Below are 21,246 nucleotides of genomic sequence, written 5' to 3'. Positions count from 1 at the left end.
CTCGAGCTGTTTCTTGTGTTTCCTTTGCAACATGCAAGTGTAACTGAGGCCATGTTCTGGTCTATCTACAGGGCTTTAAGCTGGGATGTGGGGATCCTAAAAGGACCCACAACAAAACAAAGCAGGAAACTGCATTTTCTTGGCTAGTGCAGCAGAGAGCAGAAAGGCCAGGCTTAGGGAACATTGAAGTCCTGATATTTGATTGCAAGGGACTGAAACAGGAATGGGAATTCTCCCAAGGGAAGGTGAATTACAGTAGGACAAAGTTCCCCTCCATCCTTAACTAGGAAGGCAGTCCTGTCTGCACCTGCTTGCTTTAACAGCCAGGTGAAGAGTTTGCTGCTGGTCTAACAGCTCTTTAATGGATGCTTCTCCTTCTCTGAAGGACCACTCTGCCTGCTTCAGTGACTGCCTGGTGTCGTACATCAAGGATAACCAGACCCAGAGTTATGATTTTAGCAACCTCAGCCAGGTGGGCTCGTTGATGAGCGGACCCAGCTTCACCTCCCGAGGGACCAAGTTCTTCCACTTCTTTAACATCAGCCTGTGTGGGAATGAGGTGAGCTCAGCTGGTGTTGAGGGTTGGGGGGATTAACCAATTTGCTTCCCATGTTGATGCTCTGTGGGATCACACTGAGACAGGATGAGGTCTCCCCTACAGCTGAGCTGTCACCAACACCATGCAAACACTTTCCTTTGGATCTTGCTCAGCAGTGCAAGGGGACTTTTGAGCAGCCAAGTGTTTTTCCGGAGCAGAGATGACAGTGTTTTAGGCATCAGTGACGCTTAGAAGAAAAATCTGTCACATCCCTACTTTTTCTTAGTTCTTGTGCCTTTAGTCACTTGGGTCACAACCCTGACCTTTTTGTGCTGCCATGAAGGAACTCAAGTGATGAGTCTGAGTCTTTCAGTTGCCAGCTTCCTTCCGTATGTTTCCCCTGTGACCTGGCTGGAGATGTTGCTTTCAGCAGAGCCCCTGATCACCCTGCTCTCTGCCAGTGGCTGAGGTGCCCATTGCTGATGTTGATTGCAGCCTTTTAAAGTGGTGGAAAAATGTGTTATTCCATGAGTGCAAACAGTCTCTGTCCCAGCGTCAAGATTTTTCTGTATGGGGCTTGGACTGTACCGGAGTATGTTGTCACATACCTAAATTGACATTTCGGAGCAGCACCAGTGATGTGTATTGTCGCATGAAAGCCAGTGCATGTAGTTTACATTAACATTCATCCCTGTAAAGTTCTGAAGTCTCTTTCCCAGGTACCAAAGGGTTTGCATGAGTTGAAGAAAATGAGTAGTCATATTTCTTTACAGTGTTTTGCATACTTTTAGGTTTAATTGTGTGTTTAAGTACCACCTGGATTAGAGCTGCTGACAACTAGATCCACGATATGAATACAGCAGGGGAGTTGGAACCAGATGATCTTTAAGGTCCCTTCTAACACATACCTTTCTGTGATTCTGTGGTTATATATGTGCACTCCCCTGTGGATCTGGTCTTCATTTTCCTGAACTACTATGATGATACTACAGTACTACCAACCATATGATTAGTTTGTGAGTGCTTGGCATTTTGTCAGGACAACTGAGTCTGGTGATTTGTCTGTCATTGCTTTGATATTCTAGCACTGGTCTTGACATGTGACATTAATGCAGCCTTGAAGGCTATGTATCTGTTTAGGGATTTCATGTGTTTGTGCTTTGAAGATATTTTATCTGGATTATATCCCAAATAAAGAGGTATTCCACAGTATATTATTTGAAGGCAAGGGAAGTGTGGTTTTCCTTTGCAAGCCATTTTATTATGCTCTGCAAGTAAGCACTGCACTGTCAAGATAAACAAGGAAGAGTCCTTCGTAGCACAGGTTTCTGATAAGACACATACCAGAGCTGACATTGTGTTTCTGGGTCTGTACAAGGCTTTAATCAGAGCTTTCACAACAGCGTGGTTTGTTGTTGCAGTTTGTCCCTCTCATGATCGGAACATCAAATTGTTTCTAAGGTGCAGTAATGAAACTCATCCAGTTTGCAATCAGGAAATTTGCAATCTCTCCTTTCACAAATTTTTTCATGATTTATCAACAGCCAACTGCTTCCTCATTTTTTCCTGATTGTCCACAGGGGAAGAAGATGGCCATTTGCACTGACAATATCACAGATGTTACTCTGAAGGACATGGTTGCAGAATCAGAAGATTTTTCCAACTTTGTGGGAGCTTTTGTCTGTCAGTCCACCATCATCCCATCGGACAGCAAGGGTTTCCGAACAGCCCTGGCTCTGCAGTCCAACAGCCTCGCTGACAGGTTCTTAGGTACATGGTTCATCTTCTGCTTATTGTTATCATGGATGTATTCTCATATATTTAGGGCTGCAGAGTAAATCCTTCTCAGCTCAGCAGTGCTGCATTACCCTGGGGGAAGAGTGAAGGGCCAGGCCAAGATTCCCACTTTGTTCCTGAGCTTTGAAGCAGATCTGGACAGATGCCATTGCTTTCTGCTGCTGTTTCAGTTCAGCTGATGGCTGGAGGAGAAGAGCAAGGACTGCCCCCATCATTTGCTTTCCATGCCCATATTACTCACTCTTCCCTGTGTTTGGTCTGGTGCATCCCATGGCAAATAGAATTTCAGCACAGAAGTCTGGAGAATGTAATTAAAAAGCACTGATTTGCTTTCGTGTTTCCTACTCACCTCATGCTGGGCAAGACCAATCACTGTAGCAGACACATTAGTCCGAGTATTTCTGCCCATGACAAATCCCCACTCGGGCAATTTCAGAAGAAGAAGCTGGTGCTGGGACATAATTAGGCAAGGAAAGAGGAGGTTTGGGGCAGCATGGGGCTGTGCACATCATTAAGGCTTGCATTTCTCCAGCTCAGAAGTTCCCAGAGTCTGAGGCCAGATTAGACAATGAAGTCATTTAGTCTGCTCACCTATCCATTACAGGCACTGGGTGTTTGTACTGTCTCTCTGGCACTGAGCCCAGAAACTCATGTTTGACAAAAGCATGTTTTTGGAAGAACATTCAACCTGGACTTTTAAGACTACCAGAAATAAAAGCTGTGCCACAGTCATTGGTATTTTTTCACTGGCCCAATCCCCTCTTTGTATTTTGTTTTAAAGCAGACCTGTTTCCTGTTTGAATTTGCCTGGCTTCAGTTTTCAGCTCTTGCTTCTTGTTATTCTTTCTCCATTTCACACCCACATTTTCCTCCGTGGAGAAATATTTTGTGTAGTGGAATCATCACAACCTCCCCAATCTGCTCTTCCAATAAACTAAGTGGATCAAGTTTTTCTAAGTCTCTTGCTATCATGTATTTCACTCAAGCATCTAAATAATTTTTGAGGCTCTTTCTACAGCCTCTGTAACTTGTTATTATATTTTCTTAAAGCATGGACATCAGAATGAAATAGTATTCCAGTATTTAATTCACTATAGTGGCAATAAAAATCCCTTTGTATTTGTATTTACATGCAAGGATGGAATCTCTGAGTCTTTCTTTCTCCAGACTCACGGGATTTCACAATGGCTTATTGGACCTGATGTCCACTCTAGATCTTTTTCAGAGTTACAGTTTACACGGAAAAAATCTTTCTTCCTTAGGACTGGCCTTCATTGCTAGCTGCACTTGTCTGCACTAAAATATGTTTAGTTTGACTGGGACAAGCTTACCAAGTGAACCAAGTTGCTCTGTATTTTATTCCCGTTCCTCTTAATTTTTGTCTCATCTACACATTGTACCAACAGTGATTACATAGTTACTTGCAGATCCCTGTGATAATCTTACATTTTGGGACTCCACTATCAATGCCTAGAGAAGCCTGGAGACATACCACATGAGATGACAATTTCCCATGGACAGATAACTTTATAATTAGTTAGTTAAATAGTTTTTAACCCAGAGTGTGCGCTTAATTGATATTACATCGCTAACTTTTTAATTAGAATCTCCTATGGTAATTACTGAAATACTTGATAAATTGACATTATTTTATTTAGAAATCAAATTCATCATCACTCAAAGAATGAAATTAGATTTTTTTTCAACAAGAGCTGTTCTCCATAAATTCATGTTGAGTGTTACTCCTTATGTATATATCCATTAACTGAAACCCATCTTCCACTTACCATTCCGGTTATTTTGCCTCATCATTTTAGACACATTGTAATTTGGCTCACCATATCCCCTCTCCATCAGTCTTTTGACATTTCACTATCATTAAAAGCACTATTAAAGGTCACTCTTAGGTATGGGTTTGCTAATTCATAAGCATGCATGCCAAGCAGATGCCAATATCCTCTCCTGCCACTGAAGCAACAGGGTGTTCAGTCATTGTCTTGGAAAGCAAGAAGATAGTCCTGATTTTTTCCCAATACAGAGAAAAGACATCAAGCTCTTCTGCTGCCTTTTCTTTATCACAATTGTTACATTTTTAAATGGTTGAAGGTTGCCTTTGCTATCCATAAGATGTACTTTTATTTCTAGTCTTTCTAAAAAAGCTCCAAACTTGTAATTTTTCTAGTGCTGTCAAACACAGGCTTTTCCCTGAAGTTTTTAGCATCCATTATCATTTTTCTGTAACTCATAACTTTTGATTTTATTTGATTCTCTATTCCCCCTCTATTGAGCTTGTGCCAATGTTTTTCTTTGAATTGCTCTTTTATCGCTCTTCTGATCCAAGGTGGACTCTTAGTCAAAGCTATTGTCATTCTTGAGAGAGCCATTGTGGCTTTTTAGCAATATAATTAATATCCTCTGAAGAATGACATATTTTTCTTCACACTTGATTTTGCTTCTGGTATTCTTATTTTTGAGAAACTGCACTTTCAGGCGCCATCTCTACAGTACTGCATATTGGATGGGAATATTCTCTCATTGCCTCTGTTGAATATAATAAGATCCCTAGGAGCTATCATCTTCCAGTCTAGTGAGTAATTAATCTCTGTCCGTTGTGTTGCAATCCAAATTTAAGTTACCCCATGTTCAATGCAATGTCTTTGATCAGAGGAAATGATCATCCTTGGTGACGTCAGCATATGTCAAGCCAAAGTCAAGTCAGAGTCCTAAGAATTCAGCTAGGCTGTCTGAACTGCTCCAAGAACAAGTAGAAAACTTCTTTTCTTCAGTCTTTCCCATCTTCCCACCAGTTGCTGGCTGCTACCACTTGTTCTACCAATTTTTCACTTCACTAGAAGGTTGCTGCTTGTCCCATTTGTGCAGCTCCCCCTTCTGAATTGTTGCAGTGCAGCACCAATATTTTCTCTCTTCTTTGATTCATGGGATTCAAAGGATCTCTAAGAACTTTGATTACTTAAATTTTCCTCTTTTTCAGCTCTTCTCCAAAATCCATGCAGACCTGTGTAACCTGTGCTGTTCCACGCACCAGCCTGTCATTTGTTCCAAAATGTACTATCAGGGCTTGCCTACGACTCCACAATCATTCTGAATCTTGTCATTGCATCTTTCGGATTTTCTCCTGCAGTATTACAGCTTGCTCAGGGTGTTAGTTACATGGTTATGATGTTAGGGTTATACATTCAAGGCATGTGCTTTAGGAAGCTGATTGGATCAGATGTCCCCAGAAGTCCTTTCCCAACTTACATTATTTTATGATTCTGTGATATTCTGTGGTTGCTTTAAATTCATACAAATGAGTAAAACTTATTTACACTGGTGTTGTTTTAATTTTTGTTTTGTTATGTCTATATGAAGAAATCAGACTGTATGAGGAACATACAAATCTGCAAAGTTTGTTTAGAATAGAAGAAAGTGTATAATGTATAGTAATGTCATTAAATGTTATTCAGACCCATGCCTTTCAGACTGAGAAAATGTTGTATGTGGACCCCTCAGAAATACATTCATAGCTTATTCCTTTTTTTCCTTTTCTTCTCAAATTTTAGGAGCTACTGTTGAAACAACGCTGGAAAATATCAGCGTCAAGACAGATATCTTTCCTCCCTCTCCAAGCAAAATACCTGATGTGCATTTCTTTTACAAGTAGGTAAAAAATACCGTTTATTGGTACATCAGATTTCTTCATTTGTTTAAACAAAACTAAAACTGTGAGGGGACATCTTTAATCCGCCTTTAATATTTGTCACTTTAATCAGGATCTGTCTGATATTGATTAGCATGTTGAAGCACATCTAATGAAATCAACAAACACTGTTTACTTAACTATAAATTACATTTGATCTGTAGAGAGTGATACCAGAGCTTAGATTCCTCCAGATGCCACTTCCAGTGTCATGTTCTTTTCCATAACTTTTCATATATGACTTTGATACGTCTACTTCCTGTTGCATATTTTCTTTCACATTCATTTTTATTTACTCTGATGTTACAAAAAAAATCTAACTGATGTTAAAAATTACTGTTCCAACCTGCACAGTTACTAGTTTGCTTTTCCTATTCTTCACTTTCCTCCATAAAAGGAGTACCTCAGCTTGGGTAAGAATTAGCCCAAAGATCACCTCAATTAAGATGTCTACACGCTGCTGTCTTCATGTGAACTGGGTTTCCAAGCTTGGACTTGGAATCCTGTGGGGCTGTTCAGCTTGTCTTAAGGCACATACCTATATTTGTTCTACTGGGTGGCCCTCTAGATTGTGTTAGCTTTAATGATAGATCTTAATTGGCTATAGCACTGTGGATATCAACACTTTATGCATATATGAATGCTTAAATTATGTGTCTGGTTCTGCAAACTGAACCCCACACTGGTGACCCTACTTTGAGTATATTGGGAACTTGGCTTACAATGTCTGTCATGCTGGAAGAAGGTCCATTTTTTTGAATCCCCTTTGCCTTGTGATATTTCAGGACAGTGTGGTTCTCAAATTAGCAGATGAGGAGAGAGCCATCATAGACTCTCTGGCAGAGTAACACACCAGCCACAGCACCTGTGATTCTCTTTTTCAATCATTCTGTTCTGCTTTGTGGGAAGGTTTATTCCTTGACTCAGCAGAATTCAAACTGTCTAGAAAAACAGAGCAGTTCCCTGAGTGGTATCTCAGAGCACATTGAAACTCAAATGAAGTGGTGAAACCTACCCTGCCTCTGTTGCTCCTTTCTTTAATTCCAGCTGACAAAGGCAAAAACGCTGTGGGAGAAGGTATTTCTTTAGTATCGCAGTTGCATGAATAGACAGAGACTTATGAAAGAGCAACATGTATTTACTGTAGTGGAAATGTATTACGTTTCTCTTCTTGTTTGACACTAGGTCTTCAACAGTGACAACCTCCTGTGAAAATGGACGTGCAACTGTTGTGACAATGAGATGCAACCCCAACAAGCCAGACCAAGGAGAGCTTTCTGTGCCCAGGTATTTAATATTTTTATCCTAGTAGGCCTAAAAAGCCTTTTCTCCTCAGGAAATATTTACAAAACTCATTAGTAATTTTATACTTAACAGAAATGAGGAGTGCTGTCTCCCTCATCAGCCACCCAGGAGGTCTCTCTTGTTTCTCATAGGTGTAGGGCATGTGTGTCCATCACCTCCAAGCAGACCAACTGCTCTGTACTTAGGCTGTGTGGTGAGAGAGGTTAGAGCTTGGGCAAGTTGTTCCAAGCTTAAAGCAAAAAGAAAATGTGATGTATTGTTGCCTCCACTTCTCCTTTATTTCAGTTCCTTATTTTTATCTTTGGCCTCCTGATTAGAACTGCCTAGGTGGGGCTTTGAGAGGTAGTTCTTCTTCTGTGATCTACAGCAGTGGTTCTGGACAAAGTGATTTTTCTGAAAAAGAGCAACCAGTCTTGGAGCTATGAAATCTGCTGTTGCAATGCTTATGTGAGCCCTGAGTCTCTCTAGTTCAAGTCCTATATGCATTTATTTATATGTCTCATCACTCCAGTTTGTATCCTGGACCCCTCATACCAGTTGTGTTTAATTTGCCTGACTTTTTATTCCCTTCACTCTGATTCAGGTGACTCCAAAAAGCTTCTTTATTCCAAAGTCCTATTTAATGCCTGCACCTGAAAAGTTGCAGAGAAAAAACAGTAAAAGAATTATTCTATTACTATTTAGCACACCCTGTGATTCTTCAGAAGTTCCCCTCACCTCTGATAATCCTCCTTTTTAGCTGTTAAGGCCCATCTTAGTCTGTCTGGACGTTACTGTAAATGTGCTGAAAGCCCTCTCACTCATCCTCCTTCCCAAAAGTTAAGTCCTCTTCCCTAAAGCAGCATGAGAAGTGTGGGATCCTCTTTGATCTCTGTCCCTCTTACGACGGGAGAAACGTGCTCACCTGAATGAAAGCAAAGAGGCATCTGCTTCATAGGTGATGGATGAGTGATTGATGTTAGAACACTTTTGGAGAGGCTTACCCCAGTTTCTTAGGGATCTGACACACTACAAATCATGCTGGGCAACAAGCTGCTATCTGTCAGCTGCTGTGTGAAAATCCTCCAGGTGTCCTTCCAGTGTTACAGGTTAAATATGATGAGAGCTGTGGTAACTCACTGGTAGTGAGGGAGGAGTAACCTACTTTGCTTTTAAAAGTGTGAGCATGGGCAGAAGTGGAACACAGCTGCCACGACGTACCTTATCTCCCTTCTTGCTGACTTCTCCCTTCCTAGCCCCCTTTGATTAGCTCAGCAGTCAGATAGTTATTTTCAAACAGGGAGGTATCTGATACATGTCAAATAATACTGCATGGAACTCCTTGATCCTCCAGACACAGTGTTTAGTATCACATGAAGTTACAGTATAAGATGAAAGAGGTTGAGGAGGTCTGTCAGGGCTCTTGCCATCTACATTGAAAAATTGTTTCATAATCCAGAGAGGACAGTTGTCAATCACTCAGATCAGGGTAAGCCAGAATGGGCTTTTAGGGCTGTGGATTTTTCAGTTCTTCAGATCAGAATAACAGATTTCCAGATCATACAAGAAAAAAAAATCCAACTTTAAATCCATTTTTATGTATGGATATATTTCACATTTACATGATCTAGCTTCTTGCATGGACTTTTGGTCACCGCTGCTGTTAGACCTGATGTAATTGTCAGCAACAAAAGCTGCCTGAATGTCCTGCCATTGCCAGTGCAACTTTCTTCTGTAGCCTGAATACAAAATAGGGTCATTAGTCTTTCTTAGACTAAGAGAAGCTGTTATCTCTTCATTAACTGGTGAACATGCTTCTAGTAATTAACCATGACAGGACAAGTCCGTTCCATATGGATGAAATCACCCAGACATCTTTAGAACAACAGCAGGAACCAGATAGCAGCATTTGTGTGGAACAGTCACCCAGTGCAGGAGAACAGTGATGGAGGTGCGTGTTGGGCTACCCCATGCTGGTGAAATGCTGGAATAGTTCTGCTGGTCTCCAAGGATTGCTTCTTTCTCTTCTCATCATCGTAGGTGTGTGAGTAGCACTCACTGCCAGGAGCTGAACTGTTCTTTTAGACCATTGACAGCCCAACATATATTTTCACTTGAGAAAGCATTTTACAAACTGGAAAAATTTTTTCCCTCAGATTTTTCCATCTGCTGACTTGATGGATTTTTACCCATTTGTTGTATTTACCGTTACTAGTCTTCAGCAGCAGAATGTGGAGTGAGGATGCAAGCCCCAGAGTGTTTCATAAGTGATAACTAAGCTTTGCTCTCCTCCTAGCTCATGCCCTGCGGGCACCTGTGATGGATGCACTTTCTACTTTGTATGGGAAAGTGCAGAAGCTTGCCCTCTCTGCACAGAGCAAGACTACCACGAGATTGAGGGAGCCTGCAAAAAAGGATTTCAGGTACAGGACCCATGTCTCCAAGTCAGATGGGTTCATTTGGGTATAACTTGGATCAGTTGAAATTCAGTGTGCAAATTGATATGTGAGTGCAGGTAGAGTTGGGAAATCTCAGCTCAGCTCTGAACAAGACTTATTGGTGAGCTGCTGTGTTGAGACTCGGGGATATTTGTGCCAATGGCAGCGTGGTGCTGCTGCCTTCTTTAGTCAAATATTAGGAAGTCCTTTCACAGGTTCAGAACTGTCCTGTTGATCAACAGCTCCAATGCAGGTGTAACACATTCACAATTGCTGTCCAACCTGTACTGTGCCAGGTGAAGGGCAATACAGAAGAGGAAATCCTTTTGCCATCTCTGAACCTGCAGGCACATCGAGGGGACAACTGAGTAGACAACATGACTCCACCTAGAGTCTGAAAACCTGAAGTACATGTTTTGGTTTGCTTTTGTTGAAAAGACGTATAGTCTTTCTACCTCAAAACAGCTTATTTTCTTCAACCCTAGGTAGTTCTCTCTTTTCCTACAAGCAGCTCACTTTTTGGTGTTTTCTGTTTACTGTTTGAAAGGAAACCTTGTATGTATGGAATGAGCCAAAGCATTGCATTAAAGGGGTTCCCTTGCCAGAAAAAAGGACCAGCACTTGTGAAACAGTGGATTTTTGGCTAAAAGTTGGAGCTGGTGTTGGTGCTTTCACAGCTGTTCTGCTCATAGCCTTGACCTGCTATTTTTGGAAGAAGAACCAGAAGTAAGTACTGCAAATTGTGTTCCATATAAAAGTAAGCTCAAAGCTTGATGTAGTGAACAGAAAGACATTTCATGGATCTGACCTTATGACAATGTTGATGAGAAGTACCATGTTGAGTCAGTCTGTTAATTCACCAAGGTGAGGTTTCTTCTGCTAACAGCACCTATGAAAAATGCTGGTGAGGAAAGCACAGAAAATCCACAGTAATTTGTTATGGCATAATTTTCTAACAGGAACTGGTTTTTTTAACCCCTGAGAGTTTCATGTTGACCTTAGGTCCTGAAGCAACATGGCTTTCTCAAGGTCTGAAGACCAAAAGGATATCTCTTCAGTCTTATTAGTCCCTTTCAGCTGGGTTAAAATAAGGTTCTTGACCATATATTGCATAGGTCTGTTTTGGCAGGACATGTCTGGTACACACCCAGATCCCTGCTTCTCAGACTGAACACACTGACTGTTCCCCATCCTGTCCTCTGCTTCCCAAATCTCATGCCATAAACCTTCAAAACGTGATTCCACCTCCTTGGGATTTCATCACCCCGTGACACATCCAACTTCACCAAATCCAGACTGGTATCATGGTCCCCACCTCTTGCTGCCTCCTACCACATGCTGTTCCACATCTCTCCTCTCCCCCATAGCCTCCTTGGACAGGATGTTGTGCAGATTCCGACACAGGCTGAAGTCACACCTGATGTTGCCCCAACCAGCACACAGGTCTCACTTCTTCAGGCAGGCAGTCCTCTCAAGCTGTTTGTGGTCTTTTGGGAAAACATGGCTCTATTGTAACGATAGAGGACTAATCTGGAGAGCTGGAGCTCGAAGTATTATTAATGCTATTTTGGTTACATGTTTTTTAATGATTGAAAAGTATCTAATTTCCAGTAAATACCTCCAAAGTAACTATGTGGAAGGACTACAGATAATCTAAATTACAAAATCCTTGAATATGGGACATTTGTAAAAAAGATCTATGCCTGTCTGGCTTTTTATCTTCAGGCTGGAGTATAAATATTCCAAATTAGTGATGACAGCGAACTCAAAAGAATGTGAGCTGCCAGCTGCTGACAGCTGTGCTATAATGGAAGGAGAAGATAATGAAGAAGAAATAGTATATTCAAATAAGCAGTCACTGCTGGGGAAGCTCAAGTCCTTGGCAACAAAGGTGAGCAGTAATTAGTACTATTAATACCAAAAAAAATTGTTACCTTTATTTATTACCGGATGTGATTTGCACAGTGCTTTTTGTCTCCCACGCACACATCATCACCCAGTCCATAGCTGATCTGCTGAAATTCACAGTATGGATAATGATAACAAATACTTCAGGGTATTGAGTAAATGCTCTCTGTTCTGCAGAGAGATTTCAGGAGCATTCTTTATTGTATCGGTGACACCTGAAAAAAAGCAATTAATGGCAGGAGGAACCTCTCATCCCAGATTCCTACCAGACACCTCCATTGCTGAGGCAAACACAGCTGTTATAGATACAGAAAATTAACATTGGGAAAACAGCCACCAGCCAGCTGCTTGCAGCTTACCTGGGCTGGCTTCATGGCTGACTTGAGAACCATAATTTTGAGTACTGTAAGATTCAGTTGAAGAGGAGGCATCAGCTACAGCCTTCTACCCAATACAGCAACCTCCTCTGTTTCAGTGGGAAGCAACAGCGAAAATATTTTTTCTGCAGCATATGTGATGTGGGTTGTTGCATGTCTGAATTCATAGCATAAAGGTCTTTGGTGTCCTTTGAACATTTCTGAGAGGAGCAACAGAGGATCATCACCATAGATCCTGCAAGCACTTTGGTCTTTATTCCAAATGCCTTGAAGTCTGTGGGAAGGGTAGTGTTGTCTTTAAGGGGGTCCATCTATTATGGTCAGGTTAAAGGGGGATGACATTTTCCCTTTCAAATGGTTTTGCTGAATTGGGTTGTTTCAAAATAGGAAGGTTTCTTAAAAGCTCATAATAAAAATTTATTTTAAAAAGTCATTCTCGTTTCTTGTTCAAATAGTATGTCAGACTGTTGAATTTTGAGATTTTTTTCTTGTATTCCTTTTTTTCCTTTCTGTGATTGAGTGCAGTGTAATTAAAACCTGTGTGCCTCCTTTCTTTTCCCTTATTTTTATCTTCTCTTTGTTCTCTTACTTTATTTATTAGACTGCTGTCCTCTTTCCACACTACCTGCTCCCCAGATCTCCCTCCTAGGAGAAGTTATCATTACACAGCTAATATGCGGAACTTCCCCTTGACCCCAGCCTGACTATTTGTCTTGCAAAATCAATATTGCTCCTCGTGGAAAGGGGCAGAAATTCAATATTAATTCTTAATTAGATATTGAGAATATTGAAAATGTAAATAAAATCAAATCACATCAAATTTTGTGGTGGTGTTGCAAAAATGGAAGTTGATTCCATTTTGAACCCTACAGGGACTGACTTTGAAATACTGATGATGGGTTTTTGTCCCTGAAATGGCTTGGCTGGCTGTGCCTGAGCATAATGGCCAGTGCTGCTGGGGAGGGTCATGTTTTGCTGTATGCTTGAGAAGTGTAAAAGCTTTGCTGCCTCCATTTGCAGCACCAACCACTGTCTCCTTCTTGATTAGAAGTATAGAGACAAGAGTGGGGGAGAAGTGGGTTTTTTTCTTTCTTTAAAGTAAGCTTCAGTACTTTACTATTCAGACCACTTGAATGCCTATTTGGACTCAAAAAGAGTTTTTTAAAGTTCCTATATCCATTTTAGCAAGCTTCCTGAGTATTCTTTTTTTTTTAAACAAGCCTGTCAGATATTTCTAAGCTAATTCCTTTTTTTCCTGCTAGATAATCATAGCTGGCAAACTCAGCTTCCAGTACCTCATTAGCTTACTGAAATCTCTGTCCTGTATCCCTGCAGATAACCAGAATTTAATATATATTTCTCCAAAACAAATGTTAATAGGCATCAGTTTCCATTTATGCAAAAAAATGAGGACATTTATCTTCTGCTGCATGTGCATGCAAATATAGAAAAAATATATGGAGGAAAACAGGGGAGAAAAAGAGGAGAAATGTAAACTGAGAGATAAAGAAAAATCTGAAGTATCCTAACTATATGTTCAAGCTTCAGGCAATGGCATTTCTATGAAGCAAAACATCTCATGAAGCTGTTAGTGGTTTTGAGTACCCAAGGAATTCAGGGCTAGGCTTGTAATATATAAAGAAGTGACTGTTATTTGTAATGAGAACATAGAAGTTAAAGAATTATGAAACTGCTTCAGATTGGAGGCTGTGATAGTTCCATCTGTTGTCTCCAGCATAACAATACTAGGTTCTTCGGAACAATATGTACTCTGCAGTGGGCTAGTGTAGGATAATTTTCTCCCCTGCTCTTTCCAACGTCTGCACTAGACTGTCCTGATCTGAGTGAGATGGCCTTAAAGATCAGATCATGAGGTTAGTTTTACATAGTTTCCAAACTGTTTGTGTACGTCAACAAGGATAAAAGGTAGGTAAATGAAGCAAGAACCAGCATTTTCTGGTGAGTAGTTTTATTAGGTCTCCTTCATTCATTGCTTCTGCATGGACCATAGGGTTGTTCACACTTGCAGTAACACAGATGTCCACACTTCTCATCCGGATGCCTGCTGGCCAGATGGGTGAGCTGTCACCCAGCAAACGAAACCAGAAAGAAAACTCAACCCTCCAACCCTGATTTTTAAGGTGGTAGAGGATTTGTAGATGGGTTTTGTCCTGTGGGTCTTACAGAGGAGAGATTGGGATGGGAATCCAGGAGTGAGGCAGTGGTAGTCACATTCACAGAATGTGCTCCAAACATTTTATTTATTGTAGGAAACACATTAATAAGTAATAATAACCATAGATATGATTACCTTGCAATTCCCCAGCTCTGACTACCTATCCTATACTATGAGTATGAAATGCAAACTTTCCCTGTACCTTCTAAAGTAACTGCCATGTACAATACATATGGAATAATTTTGTTGATTTTGCAAACTTTTACAGGATCAGTAGTGTTATTAAATAATAAAGGGTCAAATTGTGCACTTAATGACTGGTAGAAGTAAAGTGCAGTCTTAGGCAAAGGCTGCTCTGGAGATATTAAGAGAAGAAGTAACTGTTGGGAGTGAATTTGAGGAATCCCAGTTGATGGGAACCTGTCTTTTCCATTGCAGGAAAAGGAAGATAATTTTGAATCTGTTCAGCTGAAATCTTCAAGATCCCAGAATATATGAAGAATTAATGCTGCCTTCAGAGAAACAAACCTAATTTCTATTTTTACAGGACCATATTTTAAACATCTTCTGGCACACATTGTAGTGGTGATCTTGGTGAGAAATGCTTGGCCATTTAGGAGGAAATAAAGACAGGAAGCAAAACAGAAAATTGGATTGCCTTACCGTGTGATTGAGTACCTTGCCAAAAAAGAAAGCAGATGCTTGGATTCCATACTGGGAATGAAATTCAACTCAGGAAGAGATAAACGTACTACAAATAACATGATTTTTTTACATTCGCCTGGGCATTGCTCAGGCATACCATATGATTTATAGGTACCTTTCATTTCCTGTCACTCCTTCTACACAAATTCATAAGAAATGATTTTCAGTGAGTCCTGAAACCTCCTGCAAAGGTTGTATATTGTTCTTTAGTAGCATAACTATGAGTCTCTCTTGAAATCAAAGTTGTGAATGGTACTCAGAGTAAGCCTCAGGTGAATTTTGAATTTAATGCTTTGAAGGGCTGGATGGTCTGTGCTGGCCTCTAACGCAAGAGGCATGGTGTTGCACCTGCAAGTTGAACCCATTCTGATACCTAAAGCCATGGCCATCAGGGTTGGGGTAAAACCTGGTGCTACTAAATTTAAATATGTTAACTGCTGTTATATGAATTGTAGGTCTGGGCCCGTGAGTGTATAGGCGGTAACAGGCTCAAACTCTATAAAGAGAAGGAAAGTGATACCTACAGTGCAGGTTGCGCTCGTCCCTCTCTGCGGCAGCTTGTCCTTTCAAGAGAGGTCATTGGCAGGTTCCGTTCCCTCCCCTGGGCTGCCAATATGTCACCTTTCCCTGGATTGCAAACCACCAAAGCCTGAACCCTGGAGGTAAAGCAAGAATCTCTACTTCTGCAAATCAGGGATCAGCTTTGTCAGTTGGGAGGCTTATTAGAAATACTCAGACACCGTTATTCCTGGACCCGCACAATGAACAAGGACGGATGCCCAGTGGAGCTGAGCATGGGTTACGTACTTGTGCAGCTCAGCATCTAAAAACTTTCTGCTGTCAATGCAAGTACCGGCTTTGAAGGAAGGGCACAAAATGGTGCCTAAAAAACTGGAGGCTAGGTGGACTTTTTCATAAAATCAGCCATGTTGTAAGCATGTGATCTTCGTAATATCCACTGTAATAATTTCCTGAAATTCCCATTGAGGTCGAACACAAAGGAATCAGAAACTTAGGCAAAAAATATTTGAGTAAAATTATGCAAAACTTGTATAGAGCCAGGAGAAAATGAGGAAAGAATCTTGTATTGACTTCTGGTCAGACTCATATTTTCATTATAGCGAAATTATGTGAATTGTGGAATGCATCAAAGCTAGAAAAGGTATATGGGCAGGAAAGGTCTTTTTACTCTAACAAATATAGATTTTTGATTTTATATGACTGAACTAGATCTATCAATAAAAGAAAGCCCACTTTTAAGTAAAATTTAAATTAAACGGAATTTTCTGCACTCTAAATATTTTATTATCCTATAGGTGTGGACAAAAATTTTATGAAGTTTAGTTTTTTTTTTTTTCTTTAGGGAAAATTCAGATCTATTATTTTATATGTCCAGTCAAAGGACATAGGCTTTACTCTTTTAATGGGAGATACTTCAGGCATCTTAACTGAAGTGGTGTACATTTTTTGTTGTTCTTGAAAAGGCACTTCACTTTCCCAAGAAAGATTTTTATGGGGTATTGTTGAATGTATATTAAAGACACATTCCTTTTTGTATATTTTGTACCATTGCACACTTATTATTGTACATTGTATTTGTTGTCATGATGTCATTTATATATGGTTGTCAGAGATGATATGCTTATGGAGTAAATGGTTATGGCTTTGGGACTTCACTTCTTGGATCTTTTATGAAGAGGGTTTTTATGTTGTTGATTTTTATTCAACTAGTGTGCTGTAGCATCAAAGTTATATATCTGATGGGCATTGATAAAATAAAGTGAAAATATATTTGAAATTTTGGACTTGAGATGTTTGGTGGAACTGCAGCCTTTCCTGAACATTGCAGGTCTGCAGTGGTGGCTAGAGCTTTTCACTACCGTCAAACTGCATCTGTCTACATCTCCTTTAATTTTTTTCCCTTCTCTCTCTCCATATGTTTTCCAAGCCATAATTGTAGTTCATTCTCCATTCTTCTTTCGTCACTGGACCCATATCTCTGTAATGTCAAAATGCCTTAATTTTTATGAACTATATTTTATTTTACTTAATACCACAGAGGGTTTGTTTAGTTCCCTTTCCTTTCCCTTTTATTTTCCAACTAAAGCAGTGGCACTTTTTTTTTGTCAGCTCTAAAAGACTTTGCCATATGACGCTTCTCAGCTCTGCTTCCAAATGGTTTGTCATTATATTGTCCAAAATTCTTTGAGGCAATCTAATAGCATATCTGGTACAGTGCTAATATAGTGGGGTACAAACTAATACCATAGACTTTATTTAACTTAAAATAAGAAAATTAAATTTTCCAACAATTGAGTAAGTTAAAACTGTCATATTTTAGCTGACTTCTGCTATTAGTTTTTTTCCTGTTGAATATGTAGTAGAAAGGGGAAGTTTCAATTTTCCCGTTAAGAGGCAACTTTTGGAAACCTTTAAAACTTCATTAAGAAATCAGCTGTCTGTGACCTCTTCTAGTATTCTGCCAAAATATACTTACAGCAACCTCCCCCTTTTCTCCCACATGGAATCACATCAGAAACTGTTATTTGATGCCATAAAACAATGTGAATCAGTCTGTTATGTGTTCAGTTGATTAAACGGTATGCATTTTATTGCTGCATTTGCATGCTTTTCTTTGAAATCTGGAGTTAAGCAACTGAATCTCTTTGAGGATTAAGCACATTTTAGTGGTGTCTCTGTATAAATTGTTGGCAAATTAGCAGAATGTTGTTGTCTCAGCTTTGACAGTGCTTGCTCGGGGGGAAATATGCAAAGAATGTATTCTGTCTTGGGTCTGATTATGTTGGTTGATGTTTGTAATATATAATACAATTGATTAAGAGTCTAGGTTTTGGGAAAATTAAGTATCTTAGAGCCATAATGGGAACTTACTGAGTAGCTTCAAGGAGCTGTCATCTTTGTTCAGAGAAAGGATTTGACTACTTGCTTTTGAAAAAGAGGTTCTGGGACTCTTCGTTAATAAAGGGGAAAGCTTGCAGGTTTTGGTTTGTCTGTCCTGCCAGAGCCATCAAATGGAGATGATTAATTATAATCAGACAAGATGACAGCAGATGTTGCCATTTAGGAGCCAGTGGTTGTTGACTCATCTCTGTCAGTGCGCAGCGCAAATGCTTCAATGTAAGATTAGAAGCAGCTACAGCTGGTGCTGACATGCCAGTGGGGATGACATTTCTTCCTAAGCAAGGAATGCTGCTGGTTGGTCCTTGTTGTAGAATCGCAGAATCGTAGAATCATAGAATCATAGAATCATCATAGAATAGCTGGGGTTGTAAGGGACCTTTAAAGGTCATCTAGTCCAACCCCCCTGCAGTGAGCAGGGACATCTTCAACTCGATCAGGTTGCTCAGAGCTGCGTCCAACCTGACCTTGAAAGTTTCCAGGGATGGGACATCTACCACCCCTCCGGGCAACCTGTTCCAGTGTTTCACCACTCTCATTGTAAAAAATTTCTTCCTTAATCTAGTCTGAATCTACCCCCTTTTCATTTAAAACCATTACCCCTTATCATGACATGCCCTTGTAAAAAGTCTATCCCCATCTTCCTTATAAGCCCCCTTTAAGTATTGAAAGGCTGCAGTAAGGTCTCCTTGGAGTCCTCTCTTTCCAGACTGAAGAGAGAACAACTCTCTCAGCCTTTCTCCATAGAAGGTGTTCCAGCCTCTGACCATTTTTGTGGCTCTCCTCTGGACCCACTCCAACAGGTCCATGTCCTTCCTGTGCTGAGGACTCCAGAGCTGGAGGCAGTCCTATGGGTGGGGTCTCATGAGAGCAGAGTACCTCCTTCCTTGATCTGTGGGCCATGCTTTTTGCAATGTAGCCCAGGATACAGTTGGTTTTCTGGGCTGCAAGTGCACATTGCTGGGTCATGTCCAGATTTTCATCCACTGGTATCCCCAAATCCTTCTCCCCAGGGCTGCTCTCAATCCACTCATCCCTCAGGCCTCTTGAAGCATGGAGGCCTGAAATAGCTATTCTAGGTAATTTAACAGGGAACTTAACAGGAGACGTATTGGGAAGTTCTGCTTATCTTTGGTGGTGTTCTCTCTTAGTCTTTCCCCTTGTATACTTCCTTCACTGAATCCCTTTGTTTCTATTTCTTGCTGCTTTTGAATGCTTGTGAACTGTGCTCCTTTGGCAAGCATGTGAGGAGATAAGAACAGAAGTGAAAGGAGGTCAGGCTTATCCTAAATTGTAGTGTGTGTCACAATGTATGGTGACATGCCCAGCCACCTGATTGGATGTTCCCACACTGAATACAGTGCAGAAGGAGCAAGGGAGACATGAGAAGGGAGCTGATCATCAGCTGCCACCATGTTTTGGTTATTTCTCTGGATGTACAGAGTTGGACTTCATCAGGAAGAAAACTGTAAGGTCACATGTACTGTGGGGCACTTAAAAGCCAAAGCGAGGTTATGTGGATGCGTGTTTGCTTGAATAAAAGACATGCACGAGTGACCTCTGAGAGCTTTGGTGTTATGTACTGCCTGTTCCTGTCCTTGCCTCCTTCTGTATTTAAAATGGCAACGTACTAGTAAGTCACTCTCTTTAGGGGTGACATGTTCTGTTTTCCAGCTGGTTGTAGGCAGCAGTGAAGTTGTCATCTGGCTTCCTGTTGTTGCCTCTAAAGGAGGGGTTGGTGTATGTAGGAGAGTGATACTGCTGGGGAAAGAGAAGCCCCTTCCCAACCCTGCCATCTCCTTAGAGGCAGGAGAAGCGATAACATTGTCACACCAGGTCTCCCCCCAGCCTTTGCTTCCTACCCGTCTCCTTCCTGTTGCCAAAACAGCCCAGCCTGGCCTTGGCTCTTTTCTACTTGCAGTGACAAAACTCAGCTTTGCCTATGTTGCTGAGAAGCTTTGAGGTGGCTCCTGATAAACAGCTTCTACCTTTCATCATGCAGACTGCAAGCACTGATGAGGAGGCAATGACATCGTGGACATCTGGTGATGAGTTAAGGGTTTGTTTTGGTCTCCCTTACTCTAAGTGTACTAATTGGGTAAAGGATTGCAGTGGAAACCACTTTAAAGAATGCTGAGATTCCTGGGTGTAGCCGGGATATTTTGGAAATTTTTTGCTGATTTTTGAGATTTGTTTTATTCAGGTAGAACATGATTTTTTTTTTTTTAAATGGGTTTTGATCATTTTTCAATTTGAAAAGACAATTCCTTTTGAAATTTCTTTGGCTATGACTGAAACTGGTTCTGTTCAATTTATTCAGGAAAAAGAGTCACTTGAAGACAAAGTAAAATGTTTTGTTTTAACCACAGTAGATTTTGGTTTTGCTTTCAAAATTCACTGAAGACTTAAAAAAGAAACCTCTCCTACAAAAAACTCAAACCAACCAACCAAACAAAAAAAACCCCAACCAAAACCAAGAACAAAGACCAAAAAACCCCCAAGCCTTATTTATTTCAGATTGACCTGTGGTGATTTTTTTAAGTCTTGTTTTTCTGCTCAGCCAATAAATAAAAAGTGATAAGATTTTGCAAACCTTTCTACGCTCTTGATTTGTGTCAGAGAGCTAAGGTACTCTGAAGTTATGGCTTCTGAATGAAAAATTAAACTTTTCTGCAATCTCCAGTAAGTCACCGTAGATGCTGGGTTAACCCTTGCTCTTGTCCCCGGCATTTCCCCCTGGCTGGCTGCATGCAGGGCTCAGAGCCGTGTGACAACTCTTCAGGATCACAGCCATGGTACTTGGGGCTCTAATTCACCACACAAGGAACAGTGACAGGACCCACTGTGCTTTGAGATTAATTACTCAAATCTTTATATATGATGGGAGCAATAAAGAGACCAGAAGAGGTTTATACTCTAAAGCCAAGTTTTACACAAATGGGAACAAAAGAAACTAAGAGAAACTAAGATGATGATGATGTCAAAAACCTCTGCCAGGCTTTTATATTTTTGGTTTTTGTTTTGCTCGTTTTGAAACTGGATTACTTGAATCGTCAGGCAATACCATATAATCTGCATCCTTGGACATCCAACGGAAAGTACTGAAAAGCTTTCAAGACAAATCCAAGTAAAGTACAAGAATGTCAGGAACATCCAGTGGGGCTGGAACTCTAAAGCTCCACATGGGAGGATTTTTTGTATGAAAAACTCATGTGCAAGGGGCTTTCAAACCACCTAAGTGTTCGTAACACATGTTCAGACACAGATGTTGGGTCATTTTCTCAATAGTGCTATCGAAATGAATGAAAACTCCAGGACTTTAAGATCCTTGTCTGCTGTAAATTAGCTTCAGTGACACCAGTTTAGATTCTAGGGGTGGAATTAATCTGAAACAGTGCCTTAAT

At 40.6% G+C, this 21,246-nt stretch overlaps 1 protein-coding gene across 1 annotated transcript in view; it reads left to right on the top strand.

Annotated features, from left to right (window-relative positions):
* The window catches only part of KIAA1324L (KIAA1324-like ortholog), a 46,848-nt gene extending 31,919 nt beyond the window's left edge, over nucleotides 1-14,929 (top strand). Inside the window, exons 14-21 of the mRNA XM_010084627.1 lie at nucleotides 386-559; nucleotides 2,119-2,308; nucleotides 5,899-5,995; nucleotides 7,221-7,322; nucleotides 9,616-9,742; nucleotides 10,305-10,483; nucleotides 11,483-11,648; nucleotides 14,657-14,929. Coding sequence (XP_010082929.1) covers nucleotides 386-559; nucleotides 2,119-2,308; nucleotides 5,899-5,995; nucleotides 7,221-7,322; nucleotides 9,616-9,742; nucleotides 10,305-10,483; nucleotides 11,483-11,648; nucleotides 14,657-14,716 — 1,095 coding nt within the window. The 3' untranslated portion in view covers nucleotides 14,717-14,929. The remainder of the gene's footprint in view (nucleotides 1-385; nucleotides 560-2,118; nucleotides 2,309-5,898; nucleotides 5,996-7,220; nucleotides 7,323-9,615; nucleotides 9,743-10,304; nucleotides 10,484-11,482; nucleotides 11,649-14,656) is intronic.
* The last annotated feature ends 6,317 nt before the right edge of the window (nucleotides 14,930-21,246 follow it).

The sequence above is a fragment of the Pterocles gutturalis genome, unplaced genomic scaffold (assembly GCF_000699245.1).
Source record: "Pterocles gutturalis isolate BGI_N339 unplaced genomic scaffold, ASM69924v1 scaffold3720, whole genome shotgun sequence".
NCBI lineage: Eukaryota > Metazoa > Chordata > Aves > Pterocliformes > Pteroclidae > Pterocles > Pterocles gutturalis.
Note: the sequence above shows the minus strand (reverse complement) of the source record. Positions and strands in the feature narration are given on the sequence as shown.